The sequence below is a fragment of the Macrobrachium rosenbergii genome, chromosome 9, assembly GCF_040412425.1.
Source record: "Macrobrachium rosenbergii isolate ZJJX-2024 chromosome 9, ASM4041242v1, whole genome shotgun sequence".
Taxonomy (NCBI): Eukaryota; Metazoa; Arthropoda; class Malacostraca; order Decapoda; family Palaemonidae; genus Macrobrachium; species Macrobrachium rosenbergii.
Genome location: NC_089749.1, coordinates 9,987,873 through 10,015,390, shown reverse-complemented (window position 1 = coordinate 10,015,390; position 27,518 = coordinate 9,987,873). Strand labels below are relative to the sequence as shown.

The following is a 27,518-nucleotide window of genomic DNA, read 5'->3' as shown; positions in this document are numbered from 1 at the left end:
CACCTGGGTGTATTCTGCAAATTTGAAGGCTTTTTTTTTATAATAGTAATGGGTTTGTATATATGTAAACTATTTTTATTTTAACAACATATTAGGCTATTAGGTTTACTTACTCTATGCATTACAACTTTTCTGGAACATGTCATTAACTGGAGTGAGCCTGCCAACTGTACACTTTTTCTAGTATTAAAACCAGGCATTGTGATGGATGAAGAAGGTATACTGTAAACATTAACATGAATCTCCTTCCTTTAGCAACTGTAGTCCATCACTATCATGATTTTAAAATCTGACAAGTGTATCAAATATTAAAGAACGAAAAACAATGATAAATTTTTTTAACAGGAGATCAGTATACACACATTTTCAGAGTTTTCAAACAGTGAATAGTTTTATTATACTATAAGCTATGAGTAGTAAATCATTTCAGTCATCATTCATTAAGTATAAAAAAAAATATAAAACATCTTACATTGTACCCTAAATTATAAAGAAAGTCAGTCTTCAACAAGAGTTCCCTCATGAATAATGGCTCGCGCTAAATTATTTGAGAGCGCTAATCTTATCTCCTTCTCTTTAAGAGAAAAGGCTGCTTTTGCTGCTTCTGTTTCCATAGGATTATCCAAGCTGAAAATCAGAGAAACAAAATTAGTAGCCTACAATTATTCAGTAATCTAATATATTATAAACTAGATTTACATCTTAGAAAATTCTGAAATATATATCAAAAGACACATGACCCCTAGTAATTTCACTTGTTCACATTTTGCTTGAAGGTAAACAAAACTCGAGTTCACCCCCATGTTGAAAACGCTTCTAATAAAAGTGGCTAAAGAAAAATGATCTCAACTGCCAAATTCACATGCAATAACGAAGTGACTTGAACAAGATTTTAAACTGTTATTATTTCATAAATAAATACAAACCACTAATTGAAAAATGTGACTTTGCCAGGTACTGGGGAATTCCCCTCTCACTCATATAATAGCTTTTCACTAGTCCTTCGGGCCAGCCCTAGGAGAGCTGTTAATCAGCTCAGTGGTCTGGTAAAACTAAGGTATACTTAACTTAACTAGCACTTAAAGAACAGTAAAGATTTGTATCTTTAATAGCAGGATCCACACGGGTATCATCACTTATTCCACTTGAGTATTAAGTACAAAATAAGGACTGAAAAAACCTGCCATACCAACTACAGTTTGCCACATAAGGCACACTCAATGGTGTCCATCTACAGAATGACTGGCAAAAAGATTAGCTATGAGAGATATACTACTTCAGTTTGAAGTTGCTGTAATGTACACACCACAGAGATTAAAATAAAACTGGCAGAAATGAAACCTTTTACCAAGAGTTTCTTAAGCAAAAATAAAATGATGACTTTTCTTTCCCACTCGCATTTACGGGAAGCTGAGCACAGGATCAAATTACAGAGATCAAAACAGCTATAACTTTATGTGGAAACAAATTTTACTTACGTCTTGCTACTCAGGTTACTGAGATTGTGCAGACAATACATCAGTTCATAAGTCTGTTCTGCTGATATGACAGGGTCCTCACTCTTCAAAAGTGGTAGGGCATCCAACAGCAATACGGGCCAAAAGCTGAAATGGTAAACGCTGATAATTAAAGGGTTTCCATTCATCATTAACCTCTGAGGGCAAACTGCTGTAAGTATCAAACAAAGACATGATTATAATCAATCAAAACAATTATCATATTCTTGACAGTTTTAGTATACTTTAATGTAAAACCTGAAGAGTACTTTTCTTAATGTAAAACTTGAAAAGTATTTGACTTAGTGATTATATAACTACAGCTGTTTGATATTATTCATGGTTTTAATCCCTGGTGGGCAAATAATACAAAATATGCCACCAATCAGCTTAGTTACTACTTGCAATCTACTGGTTAAGCATCAAAACTTACTATTCTGGAGCTAATTTAGAGGATATCAAAGAAACAAGAAGTGATGCAGCATCATGAAAGTTGCCATCCTGGTACATTGTGTGGAATTCCCTGTATTTGCCTGAAAAAAAAAAAAATTTAAATACCCACACCACTAAAAAAGGAGCAACAAAATTCAAACTACACAGTTCAAGAAAATATAATAAACAGTAAAGCCAGTCTCATTACTCTTCAGTAGCAACTGTTTTAAACATTGTTTTACAAACTCGTTAATCATGAATAGCCTACACTCAGAGTGAAACAGACCCTGTCACACTGACTAAGAACTGAAAGAAGAATTCGTACAATGCACGTCAAGCTTAAAATTAATAATTAACTTACCTAAGAAAGTTAAGGTGTCAGACAGCAACATTGCTGGACCTAAATGATCTAGGAGTGGAGAAGATTCAAACCTTCCCTCAGCTATGTATTTGTGAAGAATCTGTAATGGCCAGCAAAAAAAAATTAACTAAACAGCTTCCTAATCATTAACAAATTATGAGCAAAAGTAACTTAACTTTGGCTAGGCCTGCTAATAATCACAACTATAAACCCATTGAGGATGATACTTTTCCACTGAGGATGATACTTTTAAATAAGTATTTAGAGTATGTTATTTTTAAGATGCTTTTGTACTGTTTCCTAATAAATTTCAGAGTTCTTACAGTAGATGTCACTAGAATGAAAATGGAAATTCTGCCACAGTTACACCATATTTTTCCTTAATATTTTGTTGCTGCTGTGAATGCCAACCGAAACTCCATCAAAAGACCCAGATTCTGCGTAAATAACCTTGGATTTCAGATTAAATAGGTCCAGATTAACAAGGTTTTACAGTAAAACACATTAGCAAACAATTTTACCTTCGAAATAAATACGAAAACCTTTAAAATAAAATAAAACCAACTTTAGATGACTGTTGATTTCGTAACTTGGTCAAATAAACCGTTTATATTCCCTTAAAATCTTCTAACAAGCACTCCACACTTTTATTAAAGCTTCACGAACCTGGTGAGCCAGATGTGAAGTAAAAGCTGAATCCCTAGAGCGCACTCCCCACCAGATGGCAGCACCCAGTCGATCCTGGGAGAGTGCACGGCGACCCATCACTCGACATATGCTAACAACTGTTGAAAACAATACATATTCTTATTTATAATATTTAAACAATTTTAATAATATATTTATGATATGGTTTTTTATTAAGTAATTTTTATATGCTCACAGATTCCCTCTTAAGCAATGCAAAGTGAAGCCTGGTCAAGTTACAGAATCTGGCCAGGTCAGACTGTAACCAAAAAGTTATGCCACATGGAGCTATACAGATTTTACTACGAACTTTTAGCACCATCTACAACATGCCGTAAAAGACACCGCAGATACACTTACCAACACTTTCAAAATCCCTGTCACTGGCCATCTGAATTATTTTGCAAGCCCGGGAATCATCTGTTAGTGGAATTCTCTGTAGAACAGCCTGTGACATAGCCAACCCTGATGGACCACAGTGGTCTAAGTACAAGATGCCAACCTGCCACAGACTTGGGTGCCCTACTAGCACACTAGCATAATCTAGCAATAGGAATTCACGAAGTTCTGGAAGAAATCTGTAAAACATCATCATTGCTGTTATTCACAAGCGCATATACTCGTATGGAACACGCCAAAAGGCCTGCATGATTTAAAAGCTTCTACAAATCAAAATCATAAGTGTAAAAGAGAGCAAGAAAGATCAAGAATTGAAAATACTTGAGATGGCATTACAATTTCTTTAAAAAACACTTCTGAGAAAATAATCTTGAAAGTGAACAGAACTGAATTCCCCATACTTGACACTAAGGGAAGGAAGAGAAGGGGGGGGGGGGAGTAGCAAAATGGAAACTAGTAGTTTCCAAACAAAATAATGACCAGAACCATTCACAACACTAACAAAGCTATCAAGAAAATATATTTCTCTGGTAAAATCACCGTTGTGCGTACAACACAATTTTACCGAAAAACCACAAGGGAGAAGCAGCACTTGAATTCAGCCAGAGCACAGGATTACTGGTGGCCAAAAAGAGTTAATAAGAGTGGGAAAGCTGGTCACATTTGTTTTCTTCTGGTAAGTATAAATGACATCATATAAGAACTGCACTCTTCTGTAGGTAAGGCATGCCCAACACAACACAGTACTGCTATGTGCTGAGTTGATAGTAAGAGAAAAAGTGAAATGAAAAGACAAATATTTAAAGGAATGACAACAACAACCAAAAAATTAAATAAAAAAGAGAGCATGAAAGTGTCAGTAAATACAGAATACAAAAGGGGAAGGTGGAAATTACTTTGAGAAGGCATACAAAAAAAAAAAGCAGAAGTATATGGTGTTACTATCTGAAAATGGATAAAGACCCACAGGCATGACAATGAAATCAAGATGTAAACTAGTCAGCTGAGGAGGACAAGAATGTTATTTGCTATAGCTGGGTCAATTACCAAACAAATCCTTTGTTACCCTTTTACAGTATCCCTTGATTTGACCACACACCCATAATTTAGTAATACAGTAATATTACACAGTAATTTTCATGTTTTAAGTAGGTGCAAGCTCATTTCACACTTTTTTTATACTTAAATTGGAGTTGCAGTGGATTTACTTTAGAGTTCAGCATCGAAAAGAGCCTTGAACTGGGTAGGCATGAGACTGGTTTCTGTTAACACACCCCAAAACCTACCCAAGTCTGTTAATGTAAAATAACAGACTTTCCTAAACAAGACAGTTTATTAAACACTATCTGTACATTACACACTACAATTAAAAATCAACCACCTACTTTTGTTCTGTCTTCAAGGCCAAAGTATGATACAAGAGGTCCATGACGTGAGCTGTGAACCAGCTGTTATCCAGGACCAGCTGGGACTCTTTAATCACCTTAAAAATAAAAGAATAATGAAAATTTTTCAATTCAAACAATACATAAAATATATAAACAAATATTCCAATTCTGAAATGCTGAGAATTCATCAAATATTTGAACACTGTTTCTTGACTCACAGCCCAGTTAGAATGTTATTACATTATTTTGTTATTGGTTAATAAATTACACTAATGACTTCAAAGCTCTCACAAAGCTGCTATTGAAAAATAAAGTAATGTGACCGCCAGGAACATTAGGTATAAATACTGTTCTGGTCACCATTGGTTATCAATTTCTGAAACATGAATTCATTAAGTAAATCATTTTATGAATGCAAATATATTAACCATACTCGAAGAATGCCTCACCTCATGTGCGTCAGCCTCCATAGCTGCAAGCAAGACATGATCAAGAGGAGTAATACCTTGTTCACCCCCCAAAACATTTATAGCATCCTGGGCTGCACTGTGTAAGCGGAATAATTTTATGGTCGGATTGGTAAACAGAAGAGTGGAGACCATGAGATGATACCAAGTGTCCATCAAATCAATCAAGCCATTAATTGTAGACTGATCTCCACACAGAATCTGAAAGAGAAACATTGTGGGCGTAACAGAAGTTAAAAATATACCTTAGGTTTTGGCCTCAGTAACCACTGGTCTTAATGAACCATACAAAAATTCAAGAAGACAGCTGTGCCCCTCTTAAAAGAATGCAGTTATAAAATAAACGAAAATGCTTGTAAGTTTACCCTTTAGCAAGATTTTACATTTAAAAAAAGTCTCAGGCATAGTAACTCCATTAACACCTTGAATATCAAAAAGTCTACAAAAAGACTAATAAACATGATTATTGAACTCTTCAGGAAATGAGAATAATGTCACTTCCACTGTTAAACCTATTCCCTCTCCTTTCATCATAACTTTGGAAACATATCTCTTGATATGATCCTTGAATACATGCTCTAAGGGATAAATATCTTCACTTCATTATTCATTATTTATTAGACATAAATCTTACAATGAAATTAGAAATGGAAAGAAGGCACTTCCGTTATTTAAGAAAACTAGATGAGAGAAAATATGCTGAATACACTGAATGTGCTCAACCACTGCAAATATTTCAATATTTAGAGGCGAAAGACCACAACCTTTTAACATTTATGAAAAAGAGAACTTGCATGATATTAATCTTTTCCCTTTACAGTACTTCACTATACCCATTAGGCATTACTTTCCCCTTAACTCCAAATAATGTAAAACATATTATAGTTTATAAATATTATCTGACCTGGCATACTGCCTTTAGCTGGTGACACGTTGTGAAGTGGCCATCTTGAAGTCGACGTTCACATTCGCTCTGCCAGTGTTGCCACCTAACAGTGAACTCTGCCTCTGACACTCCAGAATATGCCTGCATAGCAAGATATACAGATTAGCCTATCTGTGAATTAAAAGGTCCTAGTGCAAAGGGCAATGTGACTGAGTTCACAGCAATCCTCATTTATCTATGATAATTCATCCTTGGCCTCTATGATGAAAAAATAAAAAGATAATTGCAAAGACCGTTCCTCCTGCAACTCATTCACTTATACCCAGCTGTCCCTCTGTATATATTACAGATTTTAGTATATTTTGATAATCTTAAATGAGTCTGAATGTGAGATAGACACACAAAAAAAGAAAACATATCTGGCCATCACTGTTTGCCAACTCTTCAGCAGACATGTGAGCATGGGAAATGTTAAACAAGAGTGCTCAAACTGTCTCATTCAAGACTCAAAGGTTTCATTTCACTTAGAGTATTTGTAACAGCAACAAAGAGCTTCAACTGTTGCAATACCAAATTTATTTTTTAATTTCAGTTTACAAAATCCTTTATACATTTCTTTAAAGTAGTCATAAGAATGAATGCAAATGGTACCACTAAATAAAAAAGCATATTGAGTAACAAAGGTAAAATCACAAGAAACATTTTACTCATGAATTCCATTGTTCAGGCTACGCAAACAGTGAATGTCACAGCATTTACTGCATTAATCTGACAAAGAAAAAAATCCAAATGTGCAATTTGCACTGAATACTAGGCAGATGACAAAATTACATACCTGATATACTGGCATTTTTCTCAAAAGCTCATCCATTGAGAGAAATGGATCAGTGCTTGAATCTGGATGATGGCCAATATTTTGACATTCTCCATCTGACCCTGAAGTACCAATCCATATATCTGAAAACATACAAGACATGACATACTGATTTGCTGAAGGTGAGAGAGAGAGAGAGAGAGAGAGAGAGAGAGAGAGAGAGAGAGAGAGAGAGAGAGAGAGAGAGAGAGAGAGAGACCAATGCTTTATTTGATCTTGGCTTTATACATTAGTTTTCTCCTTATCTCGATCTTTTGTCTTAATTATCTGTGGTTTAAAACGACAAGAGAACTGATCAAATCTCCACAAAATATGGATCTTTTATGGTTTTACTATAAAGAGCTCTGCTAATAGAGAAACGTAAAGGACAACTATTTTGATCATAAGAAAGGCAAAAGCATACTAAATTTTTTCCCTTGAGTATTAGAAAGCAATGCTCCATACCTGAAGAGCATTAATGCATCAACAAACCTGGCCTAACAAAACATCATAGGACAGAATTGCAGCACTTTCAATGCAGTACCTAACTCTTTAAACAAGAAAATACAAAAATATATGTGCACCCTCAATTATGTTCCATGAATGTTTCATACAAAATCCTTATGGAACATGTTGAACGCAATACCTAAAACCCTCGTAGGGGGTAGTGCTGTCAGTGCACCTCACGCAGTGCACTATAGGCATTACTTAAGGGTCTTTGCAGCGTCTACCAGCCCCTAGCTGCAACCCCTTTCATCCCTTTTACTGTACCTCCATACATATTCTCTCTTCCATCTTGTTTTCCACCCACTTCTAATGATGTTTAATAGTGCAACAACAAGGTTTTCCTCCTGTTACACCTTTTAAACCTATTTCTCTCGATTTTCCTTTCAGCGCTGAATGACCTAACAGGTCGCAGCATTTGGCCTTCAGCATAAAATTGTTAAATACCTACAACCTATCCTACTTACAGCATCCCAGTAAGAAGGATGTTGATGTGGATGATCAGAGGTCATGGCCTCGTCTCCCTTGTCACTGCACTTGGGAAAATGGTGGACGATCCAAGCCACTAGCTGTCCCAAGACCAAACCACCTGCACAAATTCAAAGGATGAAAAAAATATTAACAGTACAGATTTGAAATATGCTAAAGTTATTGGAGATTTGGATTCATTTAATTTTACTTGAGTTTTGAAGTCAGCAAAACCTGAAATATGCAAATATAATTATGTGAAATGCAATATACCGTATATGCCAGTATATAAGATGGGCTTTTTTCCTTAAGAAAAAATCATGGAAATTCAAGTTACACCTTACAAGGCAGAGGTCAATTACTTCAGTTTAACATCTGGACATTTAGTAACGTGTTTTGGCAACACTACAACATTCCAAAAAGTTCAGACTAGACAGATATAATCCCAAAAAGTTCAGACGAGACAGATATAAAAGCCCTGCAACAAATTACAGTATACTTCTTTGCAATTTGGTACATTCCATTATCCAATACAAAAATAACATAAGAAATTATAATACAACCAAATAAAAAACAAAATACTATAGGTTCTGTCTTGGGAAGAAAACGTTTTCCCAGGTTTTGTTGTAACAAGTGTTCGCTACCGATATCAATAACTAATACCTAAAGTAACAAGAAATACCTGTAATCTTTTCTCAATAAAATGTGTAGCACAGGGGTTTTATATACTACCTATGTATTAAGCAACTTACATCAATAGTTTTAAACATCAGTCATTATGATTCTACTGAACACTGCATTGTATTTGCTTTCATCAGATGTTAGCAGATATTATCTATAGGAACATTATATACTACTAGTCACTTTTGTTTTATAAAAATTGGGATGGATCTTAAATGTCTGTCTTACATGGTGGTAAATACTGTATTTAGACAGTGTGACAATTACTAATTGTACATAAGCTTCACAGTACCTGGTTTTTTGTCAATGAAAAGAATTTCTATAAGACTCAAAATCAGCTCCATTTTGGAAAGAAGCTGAGCACATTCTGCCAACTCCTCCTCTTCCCCCTTCTGGCCATTGTCAGTCTCCATGGATTGCAAGTCTGCGGTGATCTCACTGCTGCATGCTTGTATCATAGACCTACCAAAAATCGCAATTCAATTATTTTCTTTTAAAGACCTGTCATTCGAACATCTTGGCTACTTACCATATTCAAAGTCAAATCTCATCAATGTCATCCCCTACAGTAAAGTATCTTTACTAAAATCTGCAAGTAAAAACATCGTTCAAGGAATTGCTTTATATTCCTAAATCTGCGTAATTATGTAATTTTCCTGATCAAAAATTATACGCTTAATGGTATGGTTCCACTGAGCAATACTGCTCATGGGGTGTGGTGCACAACTTAGGCTGTCCAACATGCCTTTCCTCCTCAAACCTCTCTCTGGCCTTGTCTTCAGACATTTCAGTTGATGCACTTTCTTGCCAGCAGCATACTTAACACTAATAGTAAACAAACAAAGCAAGAATCTACATTTAAAGCATAACTGGTCAGCATATAATACAATTCCCTTTGACATTATTTTGCTTTTTTAAAGTTTACAAAATTCCTCCATATGCTTAACACCTACAAGAAGTTAGCATGTTAGAAGTATAGTCTGTGGACTCCTACACATCCAACATGTAATATCTTAGACTGAGCAGTGAAGTAAAAATCAAAGATGCATGAAGCTAATTATATGAAAGGATTATCAAAAACATATCATGTTGAACTTACCTATATTCCCTTGATTTTTTAACAAGTATGGGTATACAGCTGTCTGGTTCTGACTCTGAAATTGCATTCTGCAGTGCAATAAATGTCCCAACACTCTCATTGACCAACTTGCGAGCATGATTTCCCCAGAGCCAGGTAAAAGAGTCAACTTGGTACATTTTAGCATCATCTGGAAGCTTTGCTTGCGTCTCTGCAAAATAATTGCTGTACAGAAAACATTCAAACCAAAACAATAATGATCTAATAAAATGAATAAAGTGAATTATAAATACTGTACTTTGCCTGATAATATAAAGCATACTAACTGCATGTCTGAATGTTAAGAATAAGCTAACATGTAAACAACTATTCCTGAAATTACAGAGGAACATATATACAGTATATTATAAGTGTTCCCCTGAACCTGGTGAATTTTACAAGTAACGCAACTTCCAATACAATAATAGCCTGCGCAATGGAGGAATTTTTGGAATGCTGGTAAAGAGCATCATTACAAAATATTTTATCTTATATGTTCGTACTGAAGTTAAGAATGGTGACTCTGAGCTGTGAGGATTAAAATGGACAGATACACAATGGACATAATAAAACAATTCAAAAGTGGTTTTAAATAGTCCTGAGAGTTTTGCAAATAATCAACCACTACATAACCCTCTCATGCCTTCCCAATAACGGATGCTTAACTGGAAACTATGTTTACCTTCATAAGAGTTCTTTGTAAATTATACTCTGTATAATAACTAAGAAGAAATTATTGGAAGTAACTAACAAAATAATAATTACATGATTTACAGTAAAAGTAAATACCTTCATTTCGTGGAACAGCCCTATGAGGAAAGACCATGAAGGAGTTTAATCCTCCGAGAACCCCGTGCATTCCCCCAACCAACAGAGGATCAGGGACATCCTGGAAATTAATAAAGTTATCATTCGTGTTGCCTTTAACATAAAAGTTACTGGATTAAAAATAGAGCATAAGATTACACACTTACTTGTAAGAGAACTGGCCCTATCCTTCACCTCTGAAAACTAGCAGTTTTTGGGAGGATCAAATTGCATTTTTTCTAAATATATAAATTTTGATGTATTTTGTGTAGGAATATTTAACAGTAAATTTTTCCCTAGAAATACAAATCTTTATGTATTCTGTGTAGGAGTTTTCTTGGTAAGCAAGGTGGTTCAATCATTGAAGCTTGTTAACAATAAAGTTACAGATGCAGATGCAAGCAGGTGGTTGAGTGAATGTATGCAATGCCTACCCACACACCTAAGTCTATCTCTATACTCTCACTTTTCCTTCTGGTATAAGAACTAAGTCAGGGATGGTTAGCAATAGGATTATGCTCATTATTATTAAGCAATTTAACCAGGACACCATACCACAAGCCTTCAGGTTTGTATATCTGCAAAAAATACAATTTCAGGTACTTTGAAAAGAATGGCCATTTGTTGTAATTATAATACAAAGCTGGGTCTTTTATACAGGAGACCAAATCCTCAGGTAGGATATGTTGTCTCAATCTTCAGGAAGTCGTTATTCCATCTTCTGCCTGTAAGGTTTATGCATTATAGACTGTTCCTGTTGGTGCACTTCACTTACTTTTGGTTCCCTTGTAAAAAACCTAGTTTCCCATTGGGGTTTCCCCACAACTGCTGTATACAAGAGGCAGGGGAAACAAAAACAAGTGGACTGCACAAATAACAGTAAAAAAAAAAATGCATAAAACTTGAGATAGGCCAAGAAATAAAAAATATATAGGTAAAGCTTTGCTTTAGCGGCACAGCCTGATTCTCACCAGTCGCCAACCAGGGCAGGCTACTGCCTTTATGGGGGGATCCAGGGGAGGCAAAGCGGCTACTCCCCTACGCCCAGGTCAGGGCTTGTCGCCCAAACTTAGACTAGGTAGGTAAGATCTGGTTAGGTCAGGACCTGGCATTATAGGAAAGATTATATCTATTTATGTATGAAAAACCTGTCCTGGTCGACGACTAGCGGAAATCAGGCGCGCAACTAAAGTAAAGTTTTACTGATAAATGTTTCAAGTATCTGGTGAGAAATGAAAGTTACATAGGCTAGGTCCTAGGCTACAATAAGCCAATTATTAAAAGATCTCGATAAAAGATAAAATACATGGCAGCTTGGTCGTTTATGTGCATTCATCCATACGATATGTGCCAAAAAGGGTATAACTAAGTAGTTTCCTGTACCTATTAAAAAATGTAATTGGCCAGAGCCGATATATAGGTTAGGTAGGCCAGGCTTGTCTTACAAGTGAAGGGGATAGGTTATGAACAATTTTTTCTGAAAAATATGGTAAAAACTCCATGAATAACGTGATAAAATATAGAAAAAGTAACTGAATCCTGTATTTGACGAAAAATCAGTAACACTACTAACCTATGGTCGATTATCCTACCAGACACGCAGGGCAAAGTCCATACACGTTAGTCGAGTTTATTACTCAACCGATAAATATGTTACCTACATAATTAGTTCAGGATACTTCTACTAATATATAAATGCAGAAAACCATACACCAAAACGAGCAGCAATTGTTTATTTACCCAAATTCTTCCGGACTGTTTTGAATCTTCCATGTTTGCAGTGGCGGCGGCAGAAATTGTCAGCAACTGTTTACATTTTCAGGTTGAGGGTCGAGGCTTTGCCTTTGCAACGGCACCTAAGTTGCTAAAGTGCCGTTTTCTAATTTTCATATTTACTTTTATTTTCTTTTGCCTTTTTCTCTATATATGACATAAAATTTCCTTTTTAATTTTAATGCTACTTTCACTAAATTAACTCTCCAACTATTTCGTATGAGTCTTCATTGACTGTGCTTACTGTAGTACAACTATATCACTTTTATTTCTTGTTTTCTAAGCAAAATAAAAAAAAACGAGTTAAGTTGCATTTTCATCAAAGTTGTAGCCGGCACTTCCTCTTGTATATCTACTTACGCTATTCAATTTTAACGTATTAATTCTTACCTTAAAAAATTAATGATACAGAATTGTCGTAAGTTAGTTTTACTTACTCTTAAACATTACAGATACAGAGTTGTCGTACATTAGCACTCATTAAATATTTAAGTTCATTTTCTTGTGTCCAGTATATTCCTACTAATATAATTACATTTTTATCTATTTAGACATGGGTGGTTTTAGAATTGGTAACATTCTAATTTTGAAAATCTGTTCAGTTCACAGGTAACGTTATGATTATTATATTCTTAACTCGCCCGAGGTTAGATGGCGTTAATTTTTGCTGTCACTGACCAGTAGATAAGCATCAGTTTGTTGCCTCTATCAAATCCAGATGAAAATTGCGTAAATATCATTTTCAACCCTATGGCACAGGGTTTTATTCCCTTGACAACAATTATGAGGAAGCAGACACGAAAAATATTCCGTCTCCATTAGTGCATTACAAAGCTAATGGCGACCAGTGTCCCACGAAGTATAGTATATAGTAAAGTATAGTGTATGGTAAAGATATGACATTTCAGAACTCACTTGCAGACATTTTTATGGAGGAATACAAGTAATACGGATATTACCTGAAAATATTGAAAAAAATTACCATCAAATTGCATACTGGCAACTCTCGTAACCTGGCAACGAGAACAAAACAAAAACACTTCTTCTTCCGGGACTTGTAAGAATTTGTGCCTTTGTTGTCACTGCTGGTATTCCTTCCTAAAATTTCGGTTTCCCACTACACGACGACTTTGTCTTATCAAACAGCTAGTATTTAAAAGGTTTTTAGCTTCATTACTGTACAGTGTTTGAGCATAATGCCAAATTTTACAAGTAATATTATAGGACAATTAAGCTGGCTTAGATGTGGTAGACCAAGCCTCATCTAATAAAATGCCTGTTTAACTGCCATCAGTATTTATAATATAGGCTTAGATGAAACTAATATAGCCCACATGTTTTCACTGCTTGTCAATTTTGTGTTTTAGGTCAGAACAACTTAAGGTATGGTTAATGAACACATCTCCAACACCGAATCAGATAGCCTAGCAGCAATGGTCGAACGATGATTTTGGCATATTTCACTGTGGAGTGTGAAGTGGAACTTAAAGCTCTTTACTGAATAATGTCCGAAGCCATGTTAGTTTTATAGCCTAGATCCCTGGAACGACCAAGAATTTCCTTGCATCTAATTGTACAGAGACTGCCTTAAACACTATCACCAAATTCATTAATATGCAGCCAGAAATGGTCTTGCAGACTTCAAGTGAATCAGAGGGATATAATCTTTACTGAAGGTTCCTAAGAGAGAAAATGTTGTGCTTGTTTTTTCATGTGATCTCATCTATGGGAATTTTTGGGGAGAAGGACTTTGGTGAGACATGGGATCTTTCCATTTTTCATGTATAATTGTATAATAGTCTTATTTGTCACATATCCACTTCTTTTAGCAAGGAGCCACCAACTATACCCCATCCCTAGCTTCTGAACATAGGTTACTAGACCTCAGTCTACTTCTGAACTGCAGGTCCTGATCTCCCAAACTAAAGGTAATAAATATGCTAAGTGTGATGTAAGGTTGGGGCTAAAGGGTCCCTTGGTCCCTTGGCTAGGTAGGATTTTGCATCCTTCATTGTAGGAACACTGCAGTCCAACAATTTCAGTCTTAAGTGGTCGGCAACAACCCTCTCTTTCTATGATTTGTCATATGTATAAGAACAAAGTGACTGTTGTAAAACCGTACTGTGTTGAAATTTTTTTTCAGAAACCATATAAGACAGGTGGACACATACAAAAAATATCAGTAATGATATATATAGTTGTTGAATGACCAATTTTACTTTTCAGTGAAAGTCAACTCTAGTGCCTTATCATGTCTATAACTGCTCCAAGTGTCTTCATGCTTAATGTTACTGGTCAAATTGATTCTGGGAGGTTTATGGAGGGTGATAATTTATATTTCAACTACTGCTTCACATCAGGGACAGACTGGGAAGTGGTTGGGGTATGTATTAAATTACCCATTTTTGTCATGCTTGTTTTGCAGCGATAATAGTGTACTAATTTAATATTATTGATTGATCTGTATGTGATTTATCATAGTGCTTTACTGAATATATTACTGGTATTCATTTTTTTACTTTTTTTAAAAGCAGTATTTTCCAGTTTAAACAATATTATCCAGTTATTATTATTACTTTAGAGGAATATTTTGTTTTGGTTCTGTTCTGTTTTGCATTGGCAGTTGTTTATTTATGTAAATGAATTATAAGTATATTTACTCAATACAGGGTTTAGAGGAATGTGTTTCTCAAATGAGTCGCCGGAGTGACGATGAAAGGCAAATATTCATTTGGAACTTTCCACTGGACATCACCTTTAAATCAACTAACCCATATGGATGTGAGTAAGCAGTTTAAAGTTTTGGTCATTCAGATATGGTTATTTTTCTTTTATTTATTGCATGAGGACATCTCATATTCAGTATCCAGTACAGGGTAACATGAATTCTGAGTTACACTCCAAGCTGCTGGGAAATTCCTAAACCAGCTTTGGATAAAAAATTGAAGTACAAGACATGTTTTCTAGATTATTGCACAGCACTTATGTCTTTGTCTTCATTGCCTGTTTACAAGATCTCTCTTTCTGGGTGTGACTTGATTATCATTTACATGTACATTATTATTTTCTTACAGGGCCTCAGTTAGTTTTGAGTGTTTATGGCAATGATATTTTTGGTAATGACACTATCATCGGCTATGCAGCATGTCATCTTCCGATCACCCCTGGGATACACAAACGCAGGTAATCACATAAAGTCATTTTTAATTACACTAACGTAAGCAATCACGTTAAGTCATTTTTAATTATGCTCCTTGTGGAAGCCTACACAATGTAAAATACCATTATCCATATTCCTCCATAACTGGAAAATGTATACAGCAGTGTACTACCATGGTAGTTCTTCATTCCAAAATACAGTTTGCAGAGTACAGTATATTTTAAAACCTTTTGGGTTTGTGAGAAGGTAACGTACTTACTCTTTTGCATTTTCATCCTCCTCAGGGGACTGAGACATGATACAAATATTAATTTAGAGAAGGAGGGACAGTACCATATTATAAATAACCTTTGGATCACATTGACAACATCGTGAGGCAGTATTGAAATGCTTTCCTGTAAGTCGAGGAGATTGGGTTGAATAAATGTAAAAGAGAACTAACTGGGCAGATGAGATAGGTCTCAGTCATAACAAGGAAAGAACTAACATGTTGAGAAATTCCTCTGTTACATTCTCAGTCTTCACATTATTAAGAACGCTTCTATAATGCTGTATTACCTATGTTGTACTGCACCATTTTACTTACTGGATGGTTTGGTAATTGTTGTTGACCAGTGCTGGCAGTCTGTATGTATTCAAAACTTGTTTGTACACTATCAATGATTTTGTTTTATTACATAATTTTTCCAAAGGTTTTAAATGTGTACCTGGTATCTTTGGGACATAAAGAGTATGAAAATTTCAAAATTTGTTTATGTTTAATCTGCAAAGTATTCTTTCCATGTTAAAGTTATCCAAATATTTTCAGATTGACAACTTTTGTACCAGAATCAGCTTCAACTATACAAAAACTAATGGCTTGGTTAACAGGAAGAAGACCTGAATTTGTAGATCCAAAGCTTATTGCCCGTGGCAAAGGGCGTGAAGGTAAGGTACCATATTTTGTGAATGTTGATTGCTACATGATACCTGTCATTCCTCTGCTGCATCACTTAGATTTTCATAACACCTGTGTTAGCTTCACAAACTCGATTCTTTTAATTCACGTTAAAAAGTTTCATGTTAAAAAGTTTGTTAATGGTTGCAGCCTTGTTAGTATGATATTGAAGATAATAAGCTTTGTACTTCTTTTATTAATGTGGCTACATTAGTAAAAGACTTATTAATCTGGGTACACTATTTAATAAGGATGAGAGCAATTGACTAAACTTTGCCAGCCATTGCTTATTCTTAATTGTGATTTTATTCTGTCATTTTTAGTTACCCGAGTAAGGTCGCATGGTGAAATTACCGTTTCGTTCAATGTTGTCATGAAAGACCTTGAGAAACTCGGCTACAACTCTTCAGGTCCATCCAAAAACTCAAGCTATTTTCCTCTGACCCAGCCACTCAAAGAACCTGTACCATCTGGCTCAGGTCTTGCAATGCATAGTGAAGATTAATCATTCATGATTGTAATCTTGCTGCTAGAATCTACCTCTGAACAACTAAAATCATGTAGTTTCATGAATGACCATAATTACTGTAGTGAGTAGCCACAAAAATGAGCAACACATCTGTATTTTTAGGCAAAAAATAGAAAATTTTTCTTGAAAAAACTGTATATTTTTGCTTATTTTTCTGGGCTGAGTATGAAAACAGCAAAGTATCAGTAAGAAATGTGCCAAATTCCTGTAGTAGAATTTACTTACAGTCTGCGTACTGTTACTGACTTAAGATTTCTTGAAGGTGAAGCTGTTATTTACCAGTATATATTTTTCTTAACGAGGGAAGATCCTTTGCAAACTGCATCTTCACCTTCTTAGAAACAAAGAAATCTGTACCTATTGTGATTCCTTGTAAACACATGCACAAGTACTAAGAAAAAGGATTTTATGAACGTTCTTTTCAAAGACATTGTAACTATTTTACACTACAGTATAGTACTTATTTTAATTAAGGAATTTTGATAGTGAATTATGTGATATATGCTTGGTACATATTGTTATATTTTGCAACATGAAGATTTTGTTGTATACTGTCTGTATTTCAGGATTTTTTTCCCATGCACAATCATTTATAAAAAATGGTGCTAATTCCTGAAGAGATCTATTTTAGTGAACAGTAAACATGTATAAAATTTTAAAGAAAATAACACATCAGATTTCAGAATACTGTCCATGAAATCTATTCTTAATGAATAATTCTGCAAACTAGTTGGTGTTAAAAATATATTCTGAGTAACAGAATTACACTTTTAAAGTAAAATGTTGTTGGTGGTTTAAAATTTCACAGATGAAAAGCTGTCATTTATTAAAGAAATGTATAATGCTTCATTATTTCAAAGTGCCTTCCTTAGTGCCACCTTTCAAAGAAAACTAACTGCTAGTTATCTTCAGGTTTTAAAATCTGTGATTATCAAACATCAAAACTGGAGATGTTACCTAGAAGCCAAACATAGTTTGTCTCTGTCTTAATAATATATAGCAAAATGCCCCACTTTAGTGCATATTCTTACATTAAAATGGAATACATACCTATGATAGTATGTATTTTTTACCAGTATATCTTCTGTATTTTTATGTTAAATGACTAAAATTTTGATTTGTCATGTATCTGAAGGTTTCCACTTAGTTATTAAGAAAAATGAGTGCTATTAGATTGTCTAGTCATTACACGGTACTCGGTAACCAAAAGATTCCAGTCAAGGTCGTCAGACCAAACTTTCAGAATCTATCTGTCATTCTATCTAGTCATTACTGTTTTCTCCATAACTTTCTTTTTTCTTTACTTGTAGAAGATTAAACAAAATTGTGTTACAATTTAAAAGTATATGTTTTTAAGATTCAGTATGTAACCATATTGTAAATGAAAATAATTGGCCTTTAGATAAAGCATCAATATGAAAAGCATTTAGATAAAAGTGACTTTGATAAGTAAAGAAAATGTTCACGGTTGTATCTTTGATTTGCCATGATGCCAAAAAATAAATTGTTTGTGACAACACTTTTAGAGACAAGAATATATCTTGGCATGAAGAATTCTTGTTGAACTTTCAATGTTTATAATGGTGTATTACTAAAACTTTACAGTATTTTCCCATGATCTTTCACATGCTGCTTATTCATGGCTACAGATCTTACTCTAGGTTAGAATATTTTGTCATTTTATTTTAACGTTCCCTTTGGAATGAGATGTACTGTTAATGTCTAATTTTCCTTTTCCATTTTCAAGAAAGTATGGGGAAGATGTACTGTAATTTGTGAAATGTATATATTTTCACCTAGAGGGTACACTTCCTGACTGCAGAATGTACCTCGCCCATGACAGAATTACCATTATTTTCTACCAAGAAGCAAATTAATCACAACAACTACCTATAGGCACCACAAATTATTATCCAACAGTTGCTTTACAAAAATTCTGGGTAGTATATTCATCTTTTTATCACCATACAGGAGACTAAAGGTGTTTATTATAGGTAGATATCAAAAGTATTTTTTAAAAATTCCTATTTTTGTCAATGGATTTGTGCTTTATAACCTTGACAGCATCTGGTATATTACTAACATTGCCAGAAGTCTGTGTCTTTTTCTCAGTCTTCTTCCTTTATTTTTATGAAAATGACTATACCAATATTTCATTCTAGTCACAGGGGAAAAAGTGCCACTTCTCACTTCCTGTGAAGTATACCAAAGAAATTTTTAGAAAATATTATTCATATATATTGCATAATTTTGTTGTAATTTATTACAGACACTTGTGGAAATATGTGAAAATCATAACATTTTTACCTGTACTCTGAAAGATGAATTTTGGTAAAACTGGTTTGCAATTTTGCAGTAAGTAATAAGTGCCTTTACCAAACAAAGTATAAGGGTTTGTTATAGTTTCAGAAAACTCAGATTTATGCAGGTGTTATGTCCTTCAAACAGTGTGAGTGTAAGTTATATAACCCCTATGTGTCTATGTTTATGTATTTAAAATATTCTTGAACCTTTTGTTAACTTTTTTTACACAAAACCTACCATTTTTATGGAACAGTCTTCCTTTAGCATCTTTATAATTACTCAAAACAAATACTTTGAACAAAAGAAACTGAATCAATAATTTGTGCTCAAGATAACAAAAATTACTAACATTTTTAAAAGTATTTTGCCCAGCTGCATAAAGCAAAATTTTAAGAAAAATTTATGAAAATTACAAGTTATCCTAATGAAGGACTATTACAATCACTGTTCACCCTTGGGTAATGTGTATTTTGTATAAATTTCAACATGAAGCGACCATTTGAATATTTTTCAGTTTCACGGGTCAGTATTTTTTATTTTTGTTAGCATTCCACTTTTCATTATGTACAATTTTAAATTTTTTATAAGAATAAAGATGTGTAAAATGATTTTTTTTTCCTCTTAACATTGACCTATTGTATGATTGTCTTGAATAGTACAGTACTGTACTACAAGACTCCAGTTGCTAAATGTGACTAATTTTTTCTTGTAATTATTAGCATTTACTTTTTTTAACATTTGATGTTGTCTTCATTTGAAATTAAGGTATACCACATCCACTTACATAAGTTGAGAGAGTTGGGAAGAAAGAACTTTACTGATGACAGCTTTGGCTAATTTCAAGTTGAAGTTGGAGTTACTGGGTTCCAGTTCTCTACCACCTTAAGGTGCTCAGGCAAATGTTAGCCAAATTCCCCCAACCCCCACCACAGACCCCAAACTGCAGCAGTAACTGATCGTTGTACCAGAGCAAGTGATTTTTCATCATCCTGGGGGACTAGGCATGAACTCCCTACATCTGAGCAGAATTCCAAGACACTAACCACTATACCAGCAACCATGAAATTGTAATACCTTTGTTGCCATGATGAAATAACTTACCTAACCCAACACAGAATTGCAATGCAAATTATTCAAGTTCCTAAAAGAGAGTGTAACAAATGAGCAAACTATTTGTTAAGGGACATTTCAGACACTGGCAGCAGCTAATTTGAATGCGTGAAAGGAATGAGCTCATGTTTTGGTGATAAGCAGTAACATTTTCTTTTTTCAGATACTGTCATCTACTAAAGCAGAGTTCAGCTCTTCCTCACCCAAACTCCTTAACAGTTTATTGCATATTCAAGTAATTTATTCACTGAGATGATTTATGCAATATAGTTGTCTCCTCAGAGTATTTATTTTTAACTGGTATATGTACGCAGATTGAATGTTTTTTTTAACTACTGTATGCACATCAATTGATCAACAAAATAGAATATACTGTATTAAAAGTCCACAAAAGAGAAAAGTAGGTGATAGCCAGCTCACTTTCTCAGCAAGACTGATTTTAATATTTATCCTTGGTTTTACACATTCAGTGCTGTACTTCTTTACTGTATAGTACATTAAAACAATTTATATAATTGCTATGCCAACAGTAACCATAGATTTTATAGAATGCCTTATTCAATTTATACTTTACACTTGGTGTTGGCTTTTTTGTTGCCTGACTTCAAGAAGTTTGTTCACTGTTTATGAGAAGGCAGTCCCCAGTTTACGACGGGTCTGGCTTACAACATTCCCAGGTTACGACACTTTTCAAATATATTCATCAGAAATGATTTCCCAGTCTACGACACATGTTCCGGGGTTACGATGCCGATCCAACGGAAGAAATATGGCTTCAAAACGGCAGAATAATAAAAATTTGGAGGTTTTTTTGATGGATAACTCAATAAAAATACAGTTTACAGCACATCATTTTCAATGCAACAAAAGCATTAAAAGTAAGGTTTTCTTTGGATTTTTTACAATTTTCGACGATTTTTCGGTTTACGACGATTTTCGGTTTACGATGCGGTGTAGGTACGGAACCCCCATCGTAAAGCAGGGACTGGCTGTGTTTAAGCTTTCCCGTAACTGTTAGGTGATAGAAGAAATAATGGGTGAGGGCAACATCTGACAAATATTTAATGCCAATCACTCAGGAAAAAGCATGTGGTGCCTTGCTCAAAGGAGATAAATTTATAGAATTATTATTTCTCACATTACCATTCTTTACTAGGTTCGTGATTTGAAAAAAAAATACATATCAAGGAATTATTTATTTTTTACCAATTGCCAGCAATCAGTGAAACAGAACATTTAGACAGTATAACTTGATGAATTATGTTCGAATTTATGAGTGTTTTAACAATCAATGTCTTCCGTATTTACATGTCTGCTTTCCTTATAAACTTAGTTAATACTGCATTCAAGTTAAACAGTCACAATGGCAATATACACAAAGACAACCATTGAAGTTGATCCAGTCTGTCACAGAAAAAATACTGCTCACTTTGCTAAGGATGTCACGACTCTGAGAACTTGAATTATTCATAACCAGGTATTACGAGCAAAAATTTTAGTTTTATGCTTATGATGTAGATTTACAAGGCAATGCAAGACTTGCTGTATGACTTAATGTTTATGGAACATTTTCCTGTGACTCCATCAGTGGTCTGTTCATATTCTGACAAGATATGGATAAAGGAAAAAAAAATTACTATGCTGAGATAATCACATAACATTCCTTGTTTCTACAGATACTTTTTCATATCTCACTCTAATGTACTTGAATGAACTGATTTTACTTTAGTTTTTATATGTATACAGTACTTTGTGCCAAGATAGTATACAGTTTTGCATAAAGTTATTCCAGATGGCAGACTGAGAAGAATGGCAATTTTGTTAAATGTACTTCTAATTTAGTATTTATTGTTTTATGTTTTACACAATGACAAATTTCTATTCCTTCTACATCATTCTCTGGAGAAGGAGTCAAGCTAAAGATAAATAACCCTTCATGCCCCAATCTCAGCCTTTTTATTATATGAAAAATAAAATTGTCCTCTCTCCATTTTGTCTCTCATATGAAGACAGTTTTCTATATTTTTACGCCTTTTTCTCCTTAAATCAACTCATAACAGCTGACATAATTCATCAAATTGCTTGATTGTTTCGAAGCACAGCTCTTTTTTTTTTTTCTTATTCTTTTTTAAACATTCTTTTTTAAATACTCTATTTGAAATTCTCTTGGCTTTTACCTTTGCAATGCATCAACTGCAACAGTCAGGAAGGCAGACACTGTGTATCCAGAAGGTTTTCACGGCTGAGAAGGAAATATAGTTACATGTTTTACGCCAACCATTTGCCTTGCAGCTTCTCGTGAACGTGCCATTTCAGAGGTCCAAGAATTATGTGATCAGGTGAATGAGACGCTGCTTCTCTTAATGGGACTATTTTGCATTATTTCACGGTGAGTAAGTAAAGTTTTTTTTTTATTTCCTTGATATTTTTTTTTTTTGTGATGAAAGGAAACGGTTACTGTACTGAATTCAGAGCTGCAAAGCCAGATTGGTATAGGTGGTCAGACAAAAAGCTTTCTTGAACACACACTGTCTATCTTATAAGTACAGAGTAAACCCCAACAAAAGAATCATATGTACACCAAGTTGCATAAAGTTGGTCTAAAGGCAATTACAGCCTCCACATGATAAAGAGAAAAGTCGTCAGTATTAAAAATAATGTTACCCAAACAGTTGAGAACTCTTCATCTATGATCTTTACACAATGGGATCTTGGAAATATCGTTAATCTTTGTCATTTATGTACTGTTCATTACAGCAAATATCCCTGCCATCATTTTGAGATACCGTGCTCTACTGTATGTGAATGAAACAGTTTTCTTGATCACATGTACATACACAATTCTGTTCTCCTTAAAATGTAGAATATGATCCATTTATTTTTCTGGGGCTGGTTCCCTATCCATGACCTAAAGACAAAAGTTAACCACTCAAATTTTAACATAAAGGTGACATCAATAGCTGTTGGTGAATTATCAGAACAATTTTTGCATATCAGGCCCTTTTTTGTGACTTACAGTCAGTTCTGTATTTTTGTTAAGGAATTCAAGCAAATGGTACCACTCAAGTTGGAAACATATTTCATACTTTTAAACCATTGGTCATCTGCATCTTTAAAACACTACACTGAACACGATATGCCCAAAATGACACAAAAGATAAATGCTGTCAATAAAGGAAAATTTTTCACAAGGTTTATTTTACTTTAAGAAATAATCAGGAAAAAATGGTGCCTATTCACTGGAAATTATGACGTTACTACGAGAATGACAAATTTTTCAGCTTATCCTCCAATCCTTGGTCAGACACGTGACATAAGAATCCTTACATAAGAAAAACTAGCAGAAAACAGAAGACGTAAGATTTAAATTCTCGATCAAACATATTTACAGACTCTCTTATAATATTTACACCACCACGACATGATTACAGAATGGGTTTGGTCACACGAGACAGCATGTACAGCATGGAGACACACATTTTCACAACGCATGAGTGACAAAAATAAAAGTGACTGGTGACTATATTTCATTTCTTCGAAAGGCTTAGCTAAACAACGTTATACCACAGTGACATCGTGATGAGAGGGTGAAGTCTTGTCGTACAGATAAATTTCTTTCGCCCGTCAACCTCATCTAGAGTGACAGTTCATTTGTTTGACTAGCGCAGGTAAAATCCATCTAAGCTATGGATACACTTCTTTCGCATCTGGTATATGGATACAGGTTCTCTTCTTTTTTCCTCTATCTGCCCAGACTTCAATGACTTAAGAATTAAGAGTACACAGCATCACTTCATTTCAATGCACTGCCTGCTCTGAGAAATAACAGCGCAAGTCTCACTTTTGTATCAAAATGTAACAGCTGGTTATTTCCAGGACTAGTCATTGAGATGTGTTCTACGGTATTTTCTCTCCGTTGCGACTTTTACACTTGTTCACGCTTGTTTCTATGAAATGGAAATATGATTATACACAAAGCCAAATGTATTCCACATGTAAGGTAAAACCAGACAAAATTTTACTTCCTAACAGCTTGCATGTTGTGATGAAATCTTGACACATTTACACATACAGGGAGAAACTGGAACTTATTCTGCAGATACAAAACACTTACTTTTGCTTTCTCTACCCTACGTTTGTATTACAAAGTTACGTATAGTGCTCTGACAAACTTGTGCAGCTATCCAGAAAGAAAGAGAGAGAGAGAGATAGAGACAGGGGAAAAATAATGAGTGCAAATAAAAATGATGAAATTTGGTTCGTAATGAAAATCATCAACCCTTACCTCTCTTAAGGAGTAACGTACATATCAGTTAATTTTCTTTGAAAGTATATTGTTCTTCATCTGTGAATTTGCCATTTGTTTCCTAGATGCATATTCAAGCTTTCATGCTCAACTGACTTTGGATTTAATGGATGCTACTTTCCACGAAAAGAACAGGCTAAAGCCGAAAGCTTTTAAGGTTTGAAATATATATAGTTTGTGGCCATACAATGCAATGAGTAAAGATTTACTTGGCCTGATATTGAGTACAAGAATAAATTTACTAAGTTACAGTATCCACTGTAATTATATAGTTGAGTAACTCATGCATTTCTATAAATACCAGTTGAAGTAAGCCGTTTTCTGAGATTAAATGCATTTTGAATGAAAGCAAGGTAGCATTGTACATATTTCAGCAAAATGAAAAAAAAATGAGTAGACATACAGGACACTGAAAGCTTTATTTTTAAAAATATCAAATGGCCATTTTCCTTCAGATATTTGATTCCAGGGAAATTTTTTGTGTATGAACAAGTTAGTATCAAAGCATCATATTTTTGTTCTCCTCTTCCTTCCCTAATCTATGCTGAAGAATGTTTTTTTTTTTCTGTCATGGCATTTTTAATCTTTGTTATAACTTACATAAACAATTTTTAGCTATCTTAAAAGTTTGTTGACTTTAAACAGTAATGTAATTACGAATAACAATTCTATTTTCAGTGACGGTATGCTAATTTTGTTCCCCAAACAGATATTTTGTTTTTATGTGCACAGTGGAAAACTGGACAGTTGTTTGGGGGAACAGATAGGTCTTCCTCAAAGGTACTACTGCATCACAATAAATACCCTGTACCAAAAACCACATATATTCCTTACAATCATTTAAATGTTAATAATTTTCATCCTTAACTCCAGTGAGTCACTCAGCTCTCTCATTTACTTTTTACCCTGGAAGTTTGGCAGCATTTCCCAGCTTCCTTTTTGTATGTCACTCTCTACCAATGCTTCCTTCTCCGCAGAATACTGATATTTTGTGATACAGAACTGAAGTGCAGTTTTTGATTAATTCAGCAGATGACATAGTTAAGCTTTCAAGAGGACTCCGAAGGGTGTAATCTGCAGAAAACTACAATGAAGATGCCACAGCCAAAAAACATTATGATGTCCTCACCTTCCTCACTGGCACAAGAAAAGGTAAATAAGTAAATACACTCCAAGGGTTTACTGTACCTCATAGTACATTTTGTCTGTCACTGATTTGTATCTCATGCCAATGCACGAGGTGTGACTTGAAGGGATCTGTGGGAGGGAGGAGGTCAATGAGCTGAGGTATTCGGGGCCCGGGAGGAATGGAAAGTAGAATTGAAAGGGGGGTGCGGATTTCCAAAGTATTACGTGTTAGGTTCGGACACTGTCAGTGTGTTGTCAGCTTCGTCAAGAATCTTGATAAAAAATTACGTCATTTTCTAATTCTCATTCTGTTGGCTCTTGGGGACACATTATGACCTTTTTCTGTTCGGAAGAGACACCCCCACACCACTAGGTTCCGCGCCATCTCAGTCCAGTCATCATTCAAATTCAACTGTTTAAATGTGCTTCTAACAGCGCAATTGTCTTTCCCAGTCAAGAGTAGTCATCCCTATTTCTTTATCCAGAGCACTATAAGAATACACATTTTACTTTTCAAAAGACGATGAACTCTACTTACTGCTCATAAAAATCACTGGGTTAACTATGCACTGTAATCAGTTCACTCCACATACTGTGCACTTTATCACAAATTGCGTGTCCATTCACGGGTTTCTTTTTTGGTCACTGTGCAGCAAAAGCAAATTCACGTACGTATGTGCGGATGACGGTGGTCGATGACACAGATAGAATTGCAATTGCCGTGAGCAGCGTGACTGCTGGAATCTCAAATGCTGGAAAGCACACTGCTGATAGATTATCACCAGAATACAAGGCCTCATCTATACATTACCTGTAAAAGAACATGGGGGATTAGTTTCACCACTAATGTCAAATGTGATTAATGATGAATAGACACTCTTAACAGATTTAGTGGTTTAGCCTGCAGCAAATTACCAACCTATTATCATTATCATTAATTTCACCAAATTCTAAGTACTGTGTAGAAAATTCATATCATCTGGTCAAAATTATTTTACCATTTTCCTATCATGCTTGGATTTTGACCATAATAGGATAGACTGGGACTAATTATTTTCTCACTGCACCCTCCCAAGTCAGGTCTGAGAGCTAAATGCAGTTAAAAATGTAATTAAGCCACTCTAGCAGCCCACATGTTGATTCAAAGTTTACGAATAATATTTACCCTAACATTTTTATGATAGCAGAAACTATAACTCACATGGCTGAACAGATTACACTTATAAAATTTGACTGGATTTAAAAGAAAAATATTTATAAAATGCCACTAGATTTAAAAGGAAAAAAGAAAGGTTTCTTTCAATGATAAGTGATATTTGGTATTGGTATGACAAATGAACTTTTTGACATATACATGAACCATTTGTATTTTTGCATTTACAACTCATTTTATATTTCCCATATCCTACATCTAACAATAATTGGGGCCATTGAAAAACTTGGTTTTTTGTTAAAGAAAAACAAGAGCGTTTCACCTACTGCAACATTGGTCAACTAGTGTATGTTCACAAGAGGCGCATGTGAAAAATATGAGGTTCATGAGTTTAACCCCTAAAAATCACACGTAAAATCATACAATAACATAAATGACGGTAACTATGGCAATAGTAATTACAGAGATACATCCTAATCAACAGTAACACAAGTCCTACCTGACTTGGGAGGGGGGGAGGGGAGACACCTGGTCCCCTTGACCATGAATAATCATTATGACAATGGTACTTG

At 34.7% G+C, this 27,518-nt stretch overlaps 3 protein-coding genes across 3 annotated transcripts in view; 1 reads left to right on the top strand and 2 right to left on the bottom strand.

Annotated features, from left to right (window-relative positions):
* Positions 1-363: 363 nt before the first annotated feature.
* Nup75 (nuclear pore complex protein Nup75) lies at positions 364-12,400 on the bottom strand. The gene is given in 16 exon segments (XM_067108390.1): positions 364-627; positions 1,479-1,604; positions 1,930-2,029; positions 2,290-2,389; positions 2,956-3,074; positions 3,337-3,554; positions 4,761-4,858; positions 5,213-5,431; positions 6,135-6,257; positions 6,952-7,037; positions 7,040-7,073; positions 7,941-8,062; positions 8,915-9,084; positions 9,722-9,911; positions 10,529-10,628; positions 12,287-12,400. Coding segments are annotated over 16 exon segments (1,968 nt in total). The 5' UTR covers positions 12,320-12,400; the 3' UTR covers positions 364-497.
* A 961-nt stretch (positions 12,401-13,361) lies between these two features.
* B9d1 (B9 domain-containing protein 1) lies at positions 13,362-19,857 on the top strand. The gene is made up of 6 exons (XM_067108389.1): positions 13,362-13,479; positions 14,546-14,702; positions 14,989-15,100; positions 15,394-15,502; positions 16,288-16,406; positions 16,740-19,857. The coding sequence occupies exons 2-6, from the start codon at positions 14,571-14,573 to the stop codon at positions 16,919-16,921; spliced, it is 654 nt and encodes a 217-aa protein (XP_066964490.1). The 5' UTR covers positions 13,362-13,479; positions 14,546-14,570; the 3' UTR covers positions 16,922-19,857.
* Positions 19,858-22,441: 2,584 nt separating this feature from the next.
* Positions 22,442-27,518, bottom strand: part of LOC136841446 (NACHT domain- and WD repeat-containing protein 1) — a 33,092-nt gene continuing 28,015 nt past the window's right edge. Inside the window, exon 25 of the mRNA XM_067108388.1 lies at positions 22,442-26,604. Coding sequence (XP_066964489.1) covers positions 26,590-26,604 — 15 coding nt within the window. The 3' untranslated portion in view covers positions 22,442-26,589. The remainder of the gene's footprint in view (positions 26,605-27,518) is intronic.